Source organism: Atractosteus spatula, chromosome 2 (genome assembly GCF_055471065.1).
Source record: "Atractosteus spatula isolate fAtrSpa1 chromosome 2, fAtrSpa1.hap1, whole genome shotgun sequence".
In the NCBI taxonomy this organism is placed as follows: domain Eukaryota; kingdom Metazoa; phylum Chordata; class Actinopteri; order Semionotiformes; family Lepisosteidae; genus Atractosteus; species Atractosteus spatula.
The window spans coordinates 29,915,194-29,934,194 of record NC_142707.1 but is presented as its reverse complement, the minus strand read 5'-3'; the positions used below and the strand labels follow the sequence as shown (position 1 = coordinate 29,934,194).

General features: G+C 34.8%; 1 protein-coding gene across 1 annotated transcript; it reads right to left on the bottom strand.

The window, feature by feature from the left end:
- Window positions 1-4,135: 4,135 nt before the first annotated feature.
- Window positions 4,136-9,649, bottom strand: cimip2c (ciliary microtubule inner protein 2C). Its single transcript, XM_088909717.1, has 3 exons — window positions 9,576-9,649; window positions 5,970-6,243; window positions 4,136-4,635 (listed from the first exon to the last, which is right to left on the bottom strand). Exons 1-3 carry the CDS (start codon window positions 9,647-9,649, stop codon window positions 4,522-4,524), a joined length of 462 nt encoding a protein of 153 aa, XP_088765843.1. The 3' UTR covers window positions 4,136-4,521.
- Window positions 9,650-19,001: the final 9,352 nt, after the last annotated feature.

The following is a 19,001-nucleotide window of genomic DNA, read 5'->3' as shown; positions in this document are numbered from 1 at the left end:
GGAATGAAGCCTTGAGAAAAATAAATGTTTCCCATGATGGAGAACTGAACACAACTAACAAACATGGAATAAATGGTAACTATTCACATACTTTGAATGTGGCTGACATGGAAAGAGGAAAATAACTCAAAGAGAAGATTAATTGCTAAGTTCAAGATTCATTGTTTTTAAACTAATACTGAGCTTGCTCCTGATTTAGATTTAATCAAATGCCATGTATCAGAACACCTTTGAGAAGCAAAAACTATCATAAACTAATAAATAAAAGTAGGTACAAAAACTACAGATAATAGTAATATTGAAAAACTAAAGATTCATTTCTGGGAGAAGACAGTATTTGAGAAAAAAAACAAACAGGATTGTTTCAAGGACTTGTTTTACTTTACAGTAAAAAAAAGTGGTTTAAAGTTTTGTACACTACAAATATTGTTTGTGTTTTTAACGACTTTCTTCATGATTATAGCAGAAAGCAGAGAAATTGGCTTGTGAGCGAAGATTTGTTTTTCAAAAAGACATGACCCTAAACATTACTAAATTTGCTCAAAGTTTTGAAACTGATATATTTGCCTGATCTTAATCCCTTTGACGTTTTATGGGATGTTTATGGAAAAAGAACAGCCCAGCCCATATACACTACATAGACAATAGAAGAGAACCAGAACTAATAGTGAATACTCTATTCTATTGGATTCTATTCTAAAGTATGTTTTTAAATAGATTTGTCAAGCAAACAAAATAAAGCATACAATATTGTCTGTGGACTTTAGAATGTAAGTGGTTTTGGTCTTTTGGTCATAAGCTTATGTTTTGGAGACAGTAAGCAACTTAGCTGCCTGATTGTATTTATAGATAGGGAAAGTTGACAAAGTTTAGTTAGAGCTTGAACTACAGAGTTAGGCCTTGTGTAACCAAGCCTGAATTCTTTTAACATCTGATGTGAAATGTTAGAATGTGCAAAGATCTGTGAGGTACACTACCGGAAACCATATACTGTAGGGATCTATCACATATTAAAACACCTCACTAGCCAGCAGAGTACAACAGTCCCTTGGAAGCCTAAGCTTCCTAGTTTTTAATGCAGTTTACCGTGCCTCTCATATTTCTTAATTTTACATTTATTTGTGTGTGGCATTATTGTACTGAAAACACTTCAGTGCAATGGAAAGAAGAACTTCTGGCGGTTATGGGGAATTTATACATTAGCTTACTGATCTGTGATTATTTAGTTCTTCAGAAGTATAGGAGAAGAAAGTAAACGTCTCAGAACCTAGGTCCCTGACCATTTAAAAATGCCAATATTACTCATATGAATCTAAATCTTCTTGAAGTTGGTTGGTAATTGACATTCCTTTGGGATTTTCAACTGCCTGTGCCAACAAAGAAGAAATTGATTTTGGTTTTAATCAGATAAAAAATTGGCAATATTTCTGCTTGGCTACATTGTAAGAAGAAATGTGTTCAGTCAGAACTAAGGTGAATAGTGTGAGATATTACTGTAGGTAGAAGTATTATGTTGTCAGAAGGAGAATGAAAGAGGGTAAGAAATGCCAATTTCAAGAAATGCTGTATATTTTCATGTTAAAACAGATCAAATACTAGAAACAAAAATTCAAATGAAAATGATTCCTCTCTTTCTCTGGGTATTATTGGAAATTATTAGAAGGTTACTTACTGCAAAAATAACCGTTACTCTTTGTGTGCAGAAAAGAAATCTCTTACTAAGAACAATATACACATCAATAATAACAATATCTACTGTACATCTATTTCCCTTTGGGATCAATAAAGTCATATATGACATAAAATGAGTTTGAAACAACCTCTTTTACAGCATTTTGCACTGACAAGACAGTTTTTCTTTTAGATTCCTCACTTACTGATATATTGTATGCAAAAGAACACAAATACAAGGAACAATAACTGGAAGCCTAAAAGCGAACTCAAATTTAATAGGCAACTTAAACACTAACAAACTATTCCTACTTTTTTGTTTTTGTAGAGCTCCCATTTTTGTATCTGTGGCATGATGTTTTGTTCAGTTTTTAAAAATTAAGCAAAACTTTATTTTAAAAGCACTGACAAACTTGATAAAATATGATAATTACAAACAGATGTACAGCCCATGACCACGTCCCAGTACCAGTGAGTTCTGGTACTAATGAATATAATGAAAATGATTCATATGATACTTGTTCAAGCAATAAAAAACACATCTGGAGTATAAGCTGACTACAAGCTTGTTCACGACTGGGTCTGGGTCCAATAACAGTCAGTATTATCCAATCAGCTGAGAGCGGCTGGGGTTGTATGGGTTTTTACTTCATCCAACATTCTCAGCCTTTCACAAAGTGGCAATCCTTTGACTTCCTAGATACCTGTGAAGTTGTAGTGCGGTCAATGAGACCTACTGTTCAGTCATTCTCTCTTCGGTGCCTCTGAAACCATGTCCTCAGTGTGCAAATAAAAACAGCAGAGGGCAAGAAACCTCTTTTGCTTCCCTGAGCTAGCATGAGGTCTTGGCAATGTAATTAAATAGTTCAAGTAGTTCTTTCTTGCTATAAGTTTAAGGTTTTGGAATAGGGAGTGGCATCCTTTGCTTTTTAATAATAACTGTATGGTAGTTAATCAGATTGCAGTGTGATGCCAACTTTGAGTTTCCATTCACCCCTCAATACATCTCCATACAGTGTTAAAAATAATCAGTGAAAGAGTGGGTGATCATTACACATATGACATGCTTTATAGTGTAATCTGTCACATTTTCTATAGAATGAAACACACTGCAACTTTATTTTTGTTGTTTTTTTGCAGCACATTTTAAACTTACAGTTATGCTTTATAACCAACACATTAAATTAACAAATAGCGATAAATACTATAGTATATATAGCTACTCTTTTGGCTATGGTGGTGCATTAACTCTAATTTACACCATCTACTTCGTTTACTGCTTTAAAGGAATATTTTCTTTGAATATAAGTGTCAAGATTATCATGCAATGACTAACTAGAGTGATCAAGTTTGTAGTATGATAGCTATGGATTGATTCAGAACTGATTGATTACAGGACAATGGACAAAGGGAAATTAACCTGTACTTTTTCTGCTTGATGAGGGTGTCTATACTGCTTATCCATCAGTACAGTATTTTATATCTGATATGTTGGAGAAACTGTAATTTGAACACATGATATACAGTAAATGAAGACAAGCGTTATGATATTGTGTTTTCCAGCTAATTTAATTTCATTACTTTGGTAAAAATTGTAGTTCCGATTAAATGATGTGACTAATATAAACTGATAGTGTAGTTAATACTTTGACATAAACTTGCCTGGCTGAAGAAATGACAATGCTGGTTGACGATGAGCACTGTGACAGCTCCCCTAACTCTTGAGGAATGAACCAGGGAGGTAGCTACTGTACAATGGTGTTTTGGAGAAGGAGAGAGGAAGACTAGAAAACAGATCTATGGGCAGCAAGGGAGTATTTGCAGTATACATAGGAGAGTGGAAGAGCAAATTCTCCAAGCTTGCTTTAATTGCTTGCTTTTCAAGGTAGTAGAGCCTGTTAAAATTGTTTTACTAATTGCAGTAAAAGACTGAGATGAACATGAAGTACAATCTACTCCAAATTGTTCTTAGTCACTAATGCAGTTTGGGCACCCAGAGACCTTCACTGGGACATTTGAGTTGACAGTGTGCATCCTGTTCATCTTGGGTTTTTTAAATTCCTGTTGGATGGTACCTTTTGGAGTACATACTCCTCTCTTTTTTGCATCTGTTTGCATGGAAAGCAAACAACCAGAACAATTTTTTAATCTTTGCCATACAATGTTTTTCCCCATGCAGTATCCCTTCTCTTGAGATTCTACACAATTCATGGACATTCACCAGTATACGTCATATTTTGGTAGTGGGACTTTGAGTCACTGAGGCATAGGTTTCAGCTGCCCAGGCATATTTAATTTATTTCATAAAATTAATTGATCTCCAGGAATCCAGTAAGAAAATGGGCATTTTATACTGTAAATGAAAGTGTGCTTTTTTATGAATATAATAATAAAATACAATAATAGATGACAATAAGGTACCTGTACTTCACGCTTTCAAATCTTACAGCTTCAGACACACACACAAAAATATTTTATTTTTGTATTTTTTACAAAGAATCCAATACACTATTTTTATATTGTCTTTGCTTAACAAGCTCTGGTTTTCCTTCCTTCATTTCAATTGCATATTACTGACTATGTTGTTACAATTCATCTTTAAAAAAGCCTCCAAAGTTGGTGAAAGTACATTATATTAGAATGTTTTTAAATTATTAACAAAATTCAGTAATACACAATACTTTATACAAGTTATGTCTGTTATTTAAATATACTGTATATTAAATAACTGTTTTAGCAAAGGTTTTATATAGTGATAATTACATGAACAGATGTCTATTTTTTAACATATTATTTTTTTTACTATGCATACAATGAAAAGTCAGTTTTTTTTACTGATAGCTGGGATTCTTACATATTCTTCTGATGACATCTTTCACTTTCCTGAACAGGCAGAATGAAGTATTTCACTGGCTGCAGGGTACCAGTCTTGTCTTTATAACTCTCCCTGTGTTTCTGAGCAAGCTATAAGAAAACCAAAAAAAACAATAGAATTTTGAAGCAATAAGTGTGTCATTTCTCAGTTATCAAACTTGCAAAGCAGCGCATTGAAGGAAAACAAAAAGTTGCAAAGATTGTATTTGTTGGACAAAGCATTGCTCCATCAAACTTTGTCAGGCAATTAAATGTGCAACCTTTAGGAATTCTCTACTTTTTAATTGAATTGAGTTTATCTTACTGAAACTGTATCAATAGGCATTGATTTTAATTGAAAACTGTAAGCTGAAGTTGCAGTTCAGACAACAAAATACAATGGCAACATCTAACAGTCACAGTGCACAGATTAATCTGATTATATTTCAGAAGTGAGCTTTAGAATATATGACCAATAGAAAAAAAGTTAAGTGTGTTGTGCGACTTCCATTAGTTTTATAATATTGGTGCTTTATAATATTAGTAGCTGCCTACAATGGAATGATGCCCAGAATGGATCTGTTTGTTTTTTAATACAAGATGCTAAAGCTCCACGGTGTATCTGTTAACATAATTTTACAGTATATTTGTAAATATTATTGATAAAATAGCATTCAATCTCACAAGTATAATTTAAGTTGTCATTGTCATTGAAATGTTAAATCCTGCTAGATGAGTTAGTTAATAAGCTAAGACTTCATTACAAATGAAAGGCAGAGTAGAATACCAGACAGAGTGTTCTAATGGTGGATATCACTGACTTTCCCAACACAGGAGACAGGGCAAAAGAGAAACATCCACCAAAAAGAATTATCTATCTTGCAAACAGGCCTGCCTTAACTAACTTGAGTGCTACTGGTCATTCACTGTGTGTGGGAAAATTGTGCTGGCAGATCCACTTATTCACAGATTCAGGTACTTCAATATATCAAATGACTTTACTGGGAATGTGACATCTTTGCAGAAGCTGAAGGAACATCTTCTGTTTTTAGTATTTTGCACCTCATGCCTTTACTGCAAATTCACTTCAGACTATCACAAAAAATCACTATTTGGTTAAAACTGTACTGTATGGTTACTATGCTAACACAGGGAACATTGGACCCAAAAGATGTAGCCTTACAAATATCAGTAACATCTTGTTTCCCTGAAACATAACATTTCAGAACGTAAGGCAGCACTTGCTTTAAAAAAGTAAAAACATAAATCACTACATTAATTTTTATCAAGCCTATTAACACATTGGATGTTTAAACTACACAGTCAGTCTTCAACCTTAGTCATTGTTAGAAATGAGTGTTTCTGATATGCTGTTTTTAAATGGAAGTCTTTTATCACTGGCATCTTTCTCTTGTTTATAGAGCACCTCTAGGTTTCTGCTTTACCTTGTCAAACAGTTTGAGCTCCTCCTGTCGGCTGAAATCCACATTGTTTCTGGCCCAGTAGGGTGTATGGAGAGCCCTGTCTCGGCTGCGGGACCGGCAGGCTGTCACTAGGCAGGGGTTGTGAGAGTAGATCGTGGGGAACTGACCTCCTGAACTGTATGGACTCTTGCTGGACTCCATGACAGCACAGCGGAAATTCTGAAAATACTTGACAGTGGCATTCCCAAAAGTATCACCGTACAAATACCTTGTGGTAGGTACATGGCCACGGTAGCTATAAAAGTGAAAGAGAAAAGTAGAGCCATAATAAATGATATCACAGTTGGTTTATATTATATAGAATACTCAGATATAGAATATACAGTACAACTTTTCAGTGTGTTATTCATAATGTGAAAAACTCAGACAATGGCAGAGAGCCTAATTAGAAAACTGGTTATTTTCACATTGCTGAGATTTGCAAAAAGATCCAAAATGCAGGATGGAGTTATGACCTGATGTGCAGTATGATGCATGTACTGTATGATAATGATCTATTGTGAGTCAAATCCAAGCTTTGAGCTTTCAAAAGTGATTTGCACCCACACATTTAAGAAAAGAGACAGAATTCTAGATTTATTCTTTACACTTCATTAATTAGACAGAACAGCTACAGCATACAGATCGCAGCAAACAGATTCAGACCCTTTCACGTTTCATTGCTTTAAAGATTTTTTAGTCATGACAGTTTGGAGTAGCAATTAATGTTTGTTAGGTTTGAGGTTCCTTGGTCAGTTAGTTAATTGCAAGCAAAGACTCAACCATGAAGATTGAGGCATTTGGGGATAAAATAATTGAACAGGCACATAAACATATTGAAGTCTTCGAATATCGCTGCGAGCACAATGAACTCATACATCAAGAAATGGAAGGTGCATTGTACCAGCTGACATTGCCTAGATCAGGCGGTCTCTCCAAACTGAACTCCGAACTAGTGAAGCATGCTACTATATTTCAACAACAACTACAGTATGAAACAGCTACAGATTTCAATGTCTGAACTCCAAAGTGGATGAAAATTATATCTGGGGCACTCCAGAAAACAGGCCTGTACGGTCAGAGTGGCAAACACATTTCAAACTACACTTCTAGTTTGCAACAAAGCATTTACTGTAAGTGCAAACATGTGGAAAAAGGTTTAGTGGACAGACACGTTTTTTTTATAGAATTGTAAAGCATTACATAGTGTGCAAAACCATCAAAGGTGGCAGCTTTTTACCTTCCCAAAATGTCCCTTAATGAAACTAAGAAAAACATGAGAAGTGAAAAAAGCACACACAAAAAAGATCTGAAGGCATCCCAAGAAAAAGACAACAAAAGTGGTGTCTGATGGTCCCTCCTGGAAAGTAAACAAGCTGACAAAATCATAAACAGCTTCAGGGAATCAGGTAGATTTCACCCAAGTGTGATGAATGACACCCCCCATTTTTCTGTCAGAAAACACCACTTGCAATTAAGGTGATGGTGGAAGCAATCAGGCTGACAAGAGGGTTTTCATGTGTTCTTGGTGGAAATACTGTACATACAAAAGTCCCTCCAACTCTTATGGTTTGATCATGTAAAACCAAGGACCCTGACAAATAATTGCATAGATTGAATATTAATGGCTGAATGCATGACCCAGTCGTTCATCCTGATGTTTCACCTGATCTTAAGAAAGGATTTGATTAATGAAATTTGAAGACTTATAGTATCAGCTTTGTTCATAGCTGCTTAGGCTGGGATGATATCAAGGACTGCATGTTCTATTTGTTCTGATCTACTGTACCTTTCTTATCTTTCTTGTCTGGATTGAATGACTGTCTTAGTACAGAGCTAACCCTTCTGAAGTTACCCATGATTAAAGCTATTCTTAAACAGGATCCTTTGGTTTATAATGGACCCTAGTCTCATGTCTTCAGTTTTTTTATTCAGCACACAATTCAGAGAATAAAATGTGTATAACACATGTAATGTGAAAATTGAGCTATTTTGTGATCGCTGTTTGGTTTTATTCTTGTCAAGGTGCCCATTAGGTAATGCACATTTTTTATGTGTTACCTCAAGTATTTTCTATTCATTAAGAAAACCTATTATTATTATTATTATTATTATTATTATAATATATATATACATGAAAGACTGAAGGACTTGAATATATTAATTGTTGTGCTTGGCACATACAGTACAAATAGCCAGATTTATACATATACAGAATGTATCAGAATTGAATGAATGCCTGGAATTTGGGAAGGTTAAAAAAAGAAGGGGTTGAACTTGATTTTTTGATTGACTAAAGGACAAATGAAAAGGGAAATTCAAGAATAATGCAATCCATGTTTTTAAACCTTTTTACAATGAAAGGGAATTCTTTTGTGTTGTTTTTATAGCAATACACTGTCTTTGGAAAACTTTATACCAGAGATGTCCACCAGAGATGTTAAATTGTTTCCATTAAACTAAACTAGACCTAGCCTACATTGTTAAAATTTGGAAAGAAAACCTGCTGACACGCTTTCCAGGAACAGGACAGGAAACCCTTACCTTACACTATATAAACAAACTACTGACAATATAATATACATTTTAATGTGTATGTATGGTATATGTGTGGTATACTGTAGGTGTTTACAGAGCTTTAACTGCTGCCAGAAGATTGCATAATGTGTTGCTATGGATACACAATTGACTGATGAATTCATATTTTAATCATGTGGTCCTGCAATTCTGATCAATGGTCTGTGTGGGGATCCTACAGGAACCACTGGTCTACAAATCATTAAAAGACATGACAGCTCTCTTATCATTATTATTAATAATAAACAAATAACAATGAATAAAACTATAAAACTAATACTATTTGGACTACTACCACCAGAAACATTATTATAATACCATCATGAATTACTTTAAGTCAAACTAACATAACTGTATGAATGTTTGCCAAACACAGAAGATTACTATTACCCATCAGTTTCCCACACTGCTTTATACAGTACAAGGCTGAAGCCAAAGAAGAACCCAGCAAGCAATGGGCCACAAGGCAGGATACATCGTGGACGGGACTCCACCATTGCAGACCACACACAGGCTCACTCACACATACCAGTTTTCCCCGAATGAACCTAATAGTATGTCTTTGGACTGTGGGGGAAACCCAGAGCACCAAGAGCAAACCCCCAGAAACACCACACAGATGGCAACCCAGGGCCCCACAGCTGTAAGGCAGCAATGCATACCATATTTTCAAAGAAAATATGCTTTTATTTCCCCAGGTCTAAAAAAATCTGATTCAGTTTGTAAATCAATACAAGAACCCTGTTTTGTTCAAATCCCTATAAAAGGTGTCTGTAATAATCTGTTTCAAGTGTATTGCACCTGTAAATTGCATTTTGTGAATACCCATTGAGCAATACTACATCAATTTAAAAAAACCTGAAATCGTTGTGCTATTAGCTAGTGGAAAAGTTGTTTTGTATTTTCTATAGTATGTGTGTTAACAGGGAAATCATATTTGCTGAGGACTGCAGCTCGTATTATTATTATTATTATTATTATTATTATTATTATTATTATTATATGGCTTACCCAGGCATTACAGCAGGCGGAATGTATGTCGCATTGTTGTGAGTGACTAGCGTTCCCACGCTTCTGTAAGCCATTCTTGCACCAAAGCCTTTGGCAAAGGGGAAAAAAAAGGAACAGGAAAAAAAAACTTTTTACTTCTATTAACTTTCAATGTTGTATGAAAACTAACGCGAATTCTGCTTGAGCTGCTGGAAGTGGCAACAACAACAAAACGCAAACAATGAAAGTGCAACAATGTGTTGCCAGGCAACTGCAGTTTACGCAGGGGCAGGACAGCTCCCCTTGCGTCAGCGTATCTGAAAGCAATGATTTTCCGTGTTTTTTTAACAATATTGTGATAAAGATTAAAATCTTTTCAGTTTTAAACTATGGTTTAGTTTAAAGCTTATCATTAAAAAGACAGAAATGATAGCCGCCGGAAATACTGTAGTTACATTTTCATTTAAATACCATCATCCAAAACGAAAATCACATTGCTTCAACTTCTTAATAAAGCGATGATAAAACTAATATATTATAACGAAACCCTGTAAGAATCAAAGCTTTTTATAACACCTTCTCCGCACTTATTTTACGAATGCATTTTTTGATCGATTTCAATACTTTGTCACCCATTCTCATTATTTCTGTTGTTAACCTGTGCAAGTCATGTGGTGGTAATACAAATTGTGATTTCATTCAAAAACACTATGCAGTATTTTTCTTTACTATTTTTAATTCATATTTAATAATTAAATAGTTTGTGTTGTTTAGGTTGTGTAATAATATCTAAACAATATACAGCTTCATAAAAAACAAGTCCTAACTATTATTTAGATGTTATTGTTCAATGAAAGTCCCATAAGACTGTAATGATATTTTTCCCATTGGAAATGCCTGTGACAGGCTGGGGATTCAAAGTTATAAATTTAAAGCCTGGAGTGGAAGACCAGGTGCAACCACAACCCAATCTACAGTACTTATCAGTCAAATGTACAAAAAAGCACAATCCAATGACACAATCAAAATGGATGTGAAATGCAATTAGCATGTCAATCCTAAATTTCCATCTCTGTTCCCAACCTGACTTTAAGGGGGTTGTCTCAAACTTGTGAAGTGAAAGGACATTGCATGAAGATTTAATGTCACCTTAAATCTTTTTAAAACCATCCAGACTACCATTCCTAATTTCCTAAAAGCATATGGTGTTTTATTGATATTGAATGTCCTGTGGATTGTGAAATGTATTAATTGTGTCATTCAAAGGCTTATGTCATTCAATAAGTGTTATTAGTCATATTAACTACTTTGCAAGGTGGTTTATAGAGTCTGTACATTTTAGTTTTTACAATATTGACCTGCTTTTATACAGTAGTACTGCTTAACTTTTTGAACAATCTGAACTTTAACCTGGCTAATTCATAATCCTCTTTTATGTTCATTCCCTCTTCCAAACCAATAGGAGAATTAGTGTGAGAGATATTTAATTTGTGGTAACATACAGTATTTGGCTAAACAGTAGTATCCTATCGTGATTCATATTATACAGTACCCATCATAAACACACAGGACCATCACTAGTTACTGTGACAAAGGCCATAAGATTTTTTCGGCATGCATCACTGCTAGTGTACTGCAAAGTGAGTGGTAACTTGACAGTATTACGGTGAAATAAGTGTGCTTATACACTGCTTCAAAAAAGCTAGTTGTTTAAGTCAGCTTGATAAGGCACAACCCAAGAAACCACAAAAAATGTAAGTGAATTGAATGCACTCTCACGGTAGAATATCCTGGAAACTTAAAACAAAGGGCAGCGATATCAGTGGTATTACAAAATACAGTATAAAGGATTTTCTTGGATATTTACTTAGATAAAAAGGGATTTCTCACATGACATTTGCAATGTACAAGTACAGCAAGGCAAGGGATCACCACACCTCTTCAGTTTTCAGTAATTCAAGAGATCTGTTGGCATTTAAAAACACTTACAGTAGGTCTCAAAAGTACAGTATCATGCTTCATTATTTTGAAAACTGGTATCAGATCCCCTATGTAATTATAAGTCTTAAACAGAGAAGGTTACAAGGAAACCTGATATAGGTATTCAAAATCCCCAAAGACATTGCATTCAACCATGGGACTTCTTCAACATGAACAGTGAAATAAAAATTACAACTACAACTACCTGTATATTGAAATAAAAACTTCAACAGGACACAAGTGAAACCTATATGGCAGTTCATTTAGTGGAGGCACTTCTTTACCCAAAGAATTGTGAGAGTATGGAACAAGATTTCCAGATTTACTGAAAGCATACCCTTGCTTCTTTCGAGAAATGGCTGGATGAGATACTTCAATCAATTAACATCTAAATACCAAACCGGCTAAATGTGCCAAATGGCTTTCTCTCTTTTTTGGCCTTTCCTGTGTTTTTATGTCTTGAATTTGAGGTACCTCTCCCTCAGAGGGCAGAGTTTTCTGGAGGTTACAGAACTGTCCTGAAAGAATCCGAATGCTGCCTTTCCAGTGCATTTCAGAATCTCCTTGTTTTTAACAAATTATCCTAAGGGTGGCTAATAATTGCCTGGAGTGCTTTAGCATGGCAGGATAATTATTTATTTATAACAAAAACCTCCGAAGCCCCCTCCTCTTTCCAGCTAATCAAAGCAGAAAGTGTGTCTTCCAGCACAATTATTGTAAATAGAGCGTTGTGCTTCTAAAGGTTTAACTGACATTATTTTAAACTTCAAAGTTAAAAATAAATTAAAAATGAACTCACTAATGTACACTTTTTAGTAGAACACTTCACAGTTTCTCAATTCTGAACCAATTCACAACAAATCGCACTTTTGTTAAAAAAAAATGCGATTACACACTTCTCTAAAACCTGTTTGGGATCTTTTATATTCTTGGAACTTAACATCTTGCTCTTGCTCAATGAGATTGAATGCCAAAAAAATACTGTACTGCTATGCTTATATTGATCATTGATTCTAAACATTTGAACATCGTTACAGTGTTTTTAATGTTTTCAACATAACATTGCATCTGCAGTTTACACATATTGTATACTTTATTTTGCGTACTGTATGTCACAAAGCAAAACCAAACATGGTATAACTCTTTCGAGGAAAGGAGAAAAACAGAAGATGTACAGTATTTGCAAGTTGTCACAGTAGTGGAGAGGGCATGAGTTGACTGTAGAGGCACCAGTGTCTCAGAAGCTGCGGAATTTCTTCACAAGCTACAAACAAAAGCTCAGGCAGATTGTATGGCGCAAAGGTTCCGCGGGGAGCACTTTGTTGCGCGACTAAGAGGATAATTGACGGTTAACTGAGAGCTCGTATGATCTCTGCAAAAAAAACGACAATGTGATACGTTTATAAATGACTATGTGGAAAACAATCATCATCGATAGGACGTGCATTTAAGCTGTCGTTACATTTGTGCTGTCTCTCTTGACGTGTTTCCCATGGTAATTAAAATCATACCAAATTATACTATATATAGACTATAAAAATAATATGTTATATAAATGAAATATGTAAATGGTTCACCGTTGCATATACCATTGACCATTGTGATAGTCAAACGTATTTCACAGTAACCTAAAAGGTGAAAAACGCTTCGATAAATAAAAGCAAAATTTATTTGAAACAGTGCATTCATCTACAAGCTTTATAAGCGCCTAATAGTTCTAATAAAACACTTAGCGCACATGAATCCGGCTGCCAAAAAATAAACTTGGAGCTTATTTTTAAAAGAAATATAAAATAGCATTTATTACACATTAGCGGATGCATGAACCCAGCTCCCATCCTATCGCATCCACAGTGAACCCATCTTTTGAATGGTAGGTTTATTGCGCCGCTGACGCCCTCCTACGGCACTTTTCCAAGCACTTGACTTCACGGTGAGACTGAAACACCGCTGTAACGCAGCAGATACTGGGTGCAGAGCACGTGAACCCAGTCAGCGCAATTTCCAGCGGGATAAAATGAAAGCTGTTTAATAATTTAAAATATTCTCAGTCAGCAGAACAAAAGCGGATCTGGTGTTGGTACATAATGGCAGGAGAATTATTTTCATCACTAAAAGAAGCTCTGAAATGCTCGGTCTAGAGGTACATTCTCAGTGAAGAAAAAGACTATACATTTTTTTTTTGTTTTGGAATAAAACTGCAGGTGATTTCTCCCAAAGTACCGGACCTTATCTAACTTATAATGGCTCTGATTGTCCACCTGAAAACGGTTACAGATCTCCGAGGAAAGGGGGACCGCATCGCCAAAGTGGCATTTCGAGGTATTACGCTGTGTTATGTACAGTATAATTCAAGAAAAAAAGTTTTTAACTGTTTAACCTCCGATATTAATATGCACCCTTTCCAAATCCCATCCGTGTTTGTGTAATTGTTGCTAAAACAATTGGTCTTTCTGCCTTAGAGTAAGTTTAATGAGTCACACAACAGAGAGCTCATACTGTAGCTTGTGGCAGTGAATTGTTTGCAGTAATGTTTCAGTGGTGTGTAGCGTGCCTTGCACTGTGGGACACTAACGTTAGTGCTCATCCCTTTTTCTGTGGTGCTTCAGAATAGAGCTTGTCGTTGCTATATTCTGAACAGCAATAACGAACTTTAATGCCGATCAAATTCCCATTTTATTAAGTTTTTTTACTTTTTGGAAATTAAACGTTTTGTAGATTCTTCCTGCAGAAAAGTAGAAGCTTTTTATTGGTACTGGTGTTGCTTAACCCAGGCACTACTGCAACTGAAGGTGACAGAAAATTAAAGATTATAAACATCTTCCTAAAATGGTTTTGTTAAGTAAAGCCTGAACTTTTTCTTAAGGAAAATGAGGTCTGAAATTGTGGTATATTTTAAATTCTTTGTTCACGCAACAATAACAGAAGTGGTGAATACATCACATAACTTCATACAAAACCAATTTATTATATTAAAATCCTCAACCATTAACATGCTGCTTTTATGCCTTTATCTGACAAATCCAAGCATATTCCTAATGCTGATGTGTTAAAACAAATTATTGTGGTGTCATCTGGAGAGTTTCACACAAAATTTTGTTCCAGTTTGAATACCTTTTGTTTGTGTTGTTAACACTGTTTTAAATACATTTTAATTTCAGGGCATACTTTTATAAATTTTTTATTTGGCATTTTTATTTTTTTACGCATTGTGTAATAGTTTTCAAACTGAGAAGCAGCAGAGAAAAATAACAGCCTGTACTGTAGCTTGAATTGCCCATATAGCAGGAAAGATGGTAGTACTGAGTTAAGTGCAGTTAAATATAGGACTGCTGTGTTATGTGCAGATTTATTATTTTAGCTCCTTGGTGGTAGAAGTTTTATCTCTTTCCTAGATGGATACTTTTCCCCTTTTTAACATGATTTAACCATGATTGAGATTTACTCTCTTTAGCCCACAGCGGCTTTTACTGCAGCACTTAATAATGTATTAGTTTAGATAATGTATAAAAACAAACATGAGCAGTTTCTGATCATACAGTTGTCTATTTTATTAACATTTGTGTCGTTTTGTTGTTTTTGTCTAAAAAAGGCTAACCTCGTATCTAATTTACAACAGTACTGAGCAAATAGTTGATCATGATACAGTAGCTGTGCATGAACTAAAATTAGATACCAAAGAGTCCTTTTACCAACTACACAAAGAAAGTCTGAAAGATAGCATTGAAATGTTGTCAATCAGTCTAAGTTAAAAAAGAGTAATGTAGCAAAGATGAGAGAACACTAACATTGTGCTCAATTGTGCACAAATGTCATTACTTGAGCACAAGGATATTGGCAGATCATTCGTTTCATGTACAAGGCTTAAATAAGATTTTTAGATTTAAATACTGAATATTATTTTTTAAAATTTTTGTTATATTTGAGTCTGAAATCATGGAAGGTTATAATCTGAAAATGAATTTTTCTTTGCAGCCTAGGGATATCCTGAGTGTAAAGACACAGGAAATCTGTCTCAGTCCATTAGAGACTATTGACTGAGTAGTAATACTCCAAATCTCGGATTCAGAACTGCATAGCATCCCATGCTTTCCATGACAGATCAGGCTTTTCAATGTGTTGGCATGGGCACAGAAATGTGTAAAAGCTAATGTTCATCACCCAGCTTTAATTATATGACTGATAAAAGGCTATTTACAAAGGAATATCAAAATTGTTTGATAGTACAATTATGCAGCTCTGGTTATCTGGTAAATTTTAGTCTACTAATAGTGCTCTTTCATCATCTGTGAAAGGGAAGAGTGGTTGTTCACTGTTAAAAACTCACAATTTCATTACAATATTTCATTGCTGCTGTTAATGTGGTGGCATTATTCAGTGTTTTAGTGGGCACTATCAATAAACAACCGCAACAAAATAACCACCAGACATTAATGCTTTATTTAGAACTTCAAGGATAAATAAATGTGTTGCATTTTAAAGCTGCAGTGTCTTATATAGTGATCTTACTATTGTTGATGTATATTTTTAATGCCATGTAGGGATTTTGAAAGTTTTGAATGTTTCAGAATTCTAGGATGTCCAGATATTTACTGTTCTACTTGAAATTCCACTCTGATTATGTAAAACAAGGTTCCTAAGAACATGATGTTTCACATCTGAAAGTGGTAGTGTTTATTGTCTCCATTTTCATCTACTTTCCTGCATTTGTTTCTAAGGTTTTGGCTGATTCTGTCAGCTTTGTCATTGTTGTTTCTGTTTTCAGTGGTGCTGTTTTTCTACAGCTCTCCTGAGGATGCCTTGATTAGCCCCAAAACCAACAATACTCTACAGAAATGATTCAGTTGGGCTGAGTGTGAGAAGACAAAGTGGGAAATGAAAGTGTCACACTGTGTCACGAGCTGGAGAGCCTCTAATGAGCTTCCATGTACTAGGCAGCAATAATTTGTTTACCTGTCACATTTCACACTTATATCATTTGAAAGGATGTTTTTGAAGTTAATCTTGTCCTTTTTTAATGGTTAGAACTGAAAATAGCAGCAAACATATTGGAGCAATTTACAGTACTTATTGCAATTCAAAATTAAAAAAGTAGTACAGGCAGTATATAACGCTGCTGTCTTGCAAATACATCAAATTTATTCTTTAAACATACTGTATTTATTGTAAATGATTTCCTTTTTTTCTTAGCTTGATTAGCTTGATACTATTGAAGAGGTCCTTGGTTTGATCGCTTTATACAGTATCTTTCCCATCTGATGGGTTGTACATGCTGTAATGCAAAAATGTTGGTTTTTGTTAGTAGAGATTACATATTTGATGAAATATGAATTCCTTTCCATGAAGGATGTTGCTCTGATTTGCAGGAAGACAGTTTTCTACAATATCTCCTTTCAAACCACGCATGAGTAAAAAAGCATGTCACAATGAAATAGGAAATTATTTCGCTTTTTTATTTGGATAATACCAATATTTATTTTTTGTGTAATGTAAATGTATTACTTTCTAGTAATATGGTTTTAAGACTTATAGTGGCATATAGTTCGATCTGAACCACAAATAAAGGTTCAAATCAATACATTGACTGTACTTAGATCATTTTATCGTAAAAACATTTAAAGAGCAGCTGTGCTTCCCATCATTTTTCATCTGGATAGCTCTTTACCAGCAACAAAGCATTCACAAATCAAAACACTTCTTTCATATCGTTCATATCATTTCCACCTCCATTTCCAGAAGGAGAGTGCTCACATCCCAGATGACGTCACTGGAATGTTGCTTTCAAGATAAGATCTAGAATAACAGCAGGGGATCTCATCCCAAAGGGACCCTGTTTTCCCAGAAGACTTTTTCACTTTGTGGGGGCTGAGAGTTGACCTGTGGCAGTCAATTGCCAGACGCCTTGGCCTGAACTGAGTACAGGACATGAGTTAGCGTGTGTCAGTATCAGTCAGACAACAGGACATTTTAGCAGTCAAACAATTTTAAGCATAACAGAAATATAAAGTATAAGAAAGATAAGAGCCATAAAAGAAAAGTGTAACAACATACTGTAGTACACCTGTTTGTATAGAACATAGTATGGGACATCTGTAAGGCATATGTTTATGTATGGGTAATAAACACTTAACACATGAAGGACGGCCAGTGTCCTAAAGGATGGCCATGTTCTAATGACCATTTTTTAGTAATAATTACCCAATGCATACCTTTTGTGAATATCAATAAATTGTGAATTATTATTAAAACTCAAGAAGTTGTGTTTCAGTGGTAAAGTTGTAATATAGGCCCCACAGGTATCCCCTCATCTTAAGTCTTAACAACAATATACAGTTAAAAATATCTTACAGCAATACTAGTAATAATAATGAGTTACTATGGAAACGTGAGCTGGCAGTGTCCCTTCGTTAATATGTCACATGAAAATTAATGGGCTTAGTGGCCTTGCCAATTGAGTTCCAAACAGTTTTACTGCTTTGAGGTTATGCTATGCATATACTGTATACATTTTCAGATAGAGATGCATTTATTCAGTTGCACTGTTTGAGTAGTTGGGAATGTGTGTCTACAGTGTGTGATCTCACACACTTTATAACAACATTCAGAAAAAAGCCATCTCAGTGACAATTAACAACCAACTAGGCAAAAGGTTATGATCTTGAGTGAAACACATACAGTATATGTAATCATGACAATATTGATTTCATTAAAAACTTTACAGTGCTTATTTTGAAAAATTATAGAAATGTCAGATTATATTATATGACAAGTAATAGTGAACAAAGCTCAGATTTCCAGTCTAATCCAGGTTTTTTTTTATTATCCTTTAGCCTTTTGTGCAAATTACTGGTCTGCCTTTCTGCAGAAAATGTCTATCACCTGATGAAAAACTACTGTTAATATGTTTTGGTATTTACTGGATTAGGAAGCCTAGTATGGGAAAAGGCAATAAATCCTAGTAATGAATGGTTCATTTAGAAAAGCTATTCAGAAAACATTTAATCATAGGGATATTACACTTTGTTATCTCTTCATTTAAAAAATGTCAATAATTCCAAAGTGCAGTTTATTTCCATACATTTGACAGTTGCCTAATGAACCATGTACCATTCAAGAAGATTTGTTTTTAGCATAGCTTCATGTAGCTCTGTTTCTTGTGTCGTAATGCTAAATGTCATTTGGAAAATGCTATGAACAGCTTCGTTGTTCCAGATGCATGTGGTATGTCAGGTTGTGGAGCAGAGATTTTGGTTTTATTTATGGATTTGAGATATTATTATGCAATCAGTTCTGACAATACTTTACTATACGGTATGTCTTGTATGTGAGTGTCTTGTATCAGTATGTGAGATTTGTCCCAAACATCAATTAAAAGACAGTTCAGGTCTTCTCTTTGCTTATTTAAAAATGCCCTTCAATATAGTATAAAATAAAACTTTAATGAATACAGTAGATATGCAGTTTTCC